The 1,841-nt window shown below is 45.2% G+C and overlaps 1 protein-coding gene across 3 annotated transcripts in view; it reads right to left on the bottom strand.

The window, feature by feature from the left end:
- ACLY (ATP citrate lyase) overlaps positions 1-1,841 on the bottom strand; it is a 45,018-nt gene that overhangs the window by 18,314 nt on the left and 24,863 nt on the right. For all 3 annotated transcript variants that reach the window (XM_027870351.1, XM_027870353.1, XM_027870352.1), the window contains 2 exons: positions 1,526-1,694; positions 54-158 (listed from right to left, as the gene is read on the bottom strand). In XM_027870351.1, coding sequence (XP_027726152.1) covers positions 54-158; positions 1,526-1,694 — 274 coding nt within the window. The remainder of the gene's footprint in view (positions 1-53; positions 159-1,525; positions 1,695-1,841) is intronic.

Below are 1,841 nucleotides of genomic sequence, written 5' to 3'. Positions count from 1 at the left end.
AACAGGATCACAAATGTAATGGAAATTACAAATGTAAAAGTAGGAAACCTTACAGTAGCAGGTCCTATGATGGTCACTCCCTTCTGATCTGCCTTTTTAATCAGTTTTCTGGTGAGAGCTTCAGGGATCCCTTCAGCAATGATGGCAATTGTACGAATCTGTAAATGGAAGAAGAGAAAAAGAGAGGTTGTTAAGGACCTATGTCACTAAGCTGTTCCAGAGCAGGGTAATGGAGGCTGGAGCAGTTCAGTCTGACCTCTCCGGAATGCTAAGGATTATCATCCAAATCCTAAGCATTGACCTCTCCTCTCCACCCCCAATTCCTATAGAATTCTCTACCGCCTTTCCTCCAAGGCCAAGACTGCTCCCTTTATCTGGCCTGGACCAGATGCAGACAAGAGTAATCACCATCCACATCCAGTGAAAGAACTATGGAGTCTGAATGGAAATCAAAACATACTATTTTCACCTTTTTTTTGTTTTTTCTTTCTTGTGGTTTTTCCCTTTTGTTGTGGTTTTTCTTCTGTGGCATGACTAGTGTGGAGATATGCTTAATATGATTGTACATGTACAGCTTATATCAGATTGTTTGCCGTCTTGTGGAGGGGGAAGGAAGAAAAAAAATTTGGAACTCAAAATCTTATAAAAGTGAATGTTGAAAACTATCCTTACATGTAATTTGAAAAAATAAAACATTAGTAAGGGGGGGGGAAGTGAATGCTGTAAACTAAAAATAAACAAACAGATGAATATTGGGGAAGGAAAAAAAGAAGAGTAATCATCACTTGCCTGAGCAGATGCAAAAACTTCCCAAGTCAGTGCTGTGTACAAATTTGCCCCACTTTCTCCTACTCAGTCAAAACTAAAACCAACATCCACCTTCCTTTCCCAAAACATTGGTCCATTAGTCTGAATACAATGCAAACACCTTTTACCCCTTCATATTCACCCCTGTCTCCATCTCTGTCCAAATCACTCCGGCTTGGCTTCAGCCAATACAGAAGTCAATGACTGGCTATACTATTTGCTCTCTGCCACACCCACCCCAGAGAGGGGAAGGGCCAGGGGCAGGGGCAGACAGCATAGAAGTTTTAGCATGGTCAACTATCACATATGCCAAAGGACAGTTAACAGGGAAGGGATGATTAAAGAACACCTCATCCATTTAACAAATGCAAAACTACTTGCATTTGGATACCATCTTTATAATCATCTTTCAGTTCCCTTTTGTTCTGCCCAATATTAAAAGGCATTCATTCCGTGAACGCACATCAAGCTTGCAGCAAACAAAGAGTCAGAAAGCTGCCAGGATGGGATTAAACCCAGGTACAGATGAGTACAGATAATCCCCATGTAGAGAGCAGGGAGTCAGGGGTGTACAGCCAAGGCTTCCAGCAGCTTTGGGCACTTGCTCTGAATGCAGGGGTTGGAGTTTCTCTAACCTACTGAACCTGGGCCTCCCACCCCCACGACCTATAAATGTTTCCCTAGAGAGTACAGCCCCTCCACTACTCAGGCCACCCACCTGGGCATAATTCATGGTCTCAATGGTGCTGTCATAGGCAGAGCGGAGGGAAGCAAAGTTGATGAGCACGTCGACCTCAGGGTGCTTCTTCATGGCATCTGCCATATTCTTGAAAACAGGGATCAGAATCTCCTTGTGGCCCCAGTAGAATTTCTGCTTGTGGTCCCCACTATGAGAAAAATGGAAGTGGTAAGGGATGGAGTGGACAGGGATGGGGTGGGGATGGACAGGCCCCACAGCACAGCGCCCCCAAGAGGAGCTGGGAACTAACGTAGATGAGACCAGGGCTGTGACCTCCGGGGGGGGGGGGGGGGGG

This window comes from Vombatus ursinus, unplaced genomic scaffold (genome assembly GCF_900497805.2).
Source record: "Vombatus ursinus unplaced genomic scaffold, bare-nosed wombat genome assembly UNPS02014797.1, whole genome shotgun sequence".
Taxonomy (NCBI): domain Eukaryota; kingdom Metazoa; phylum Chordata; class Mammalia; order Diprotodontia; family Vombatidae; genus Vombatus; species Vombatus ursinus.
This window is presented reverse-complemented; position numbering and strand designations above follow the sequence as displayed.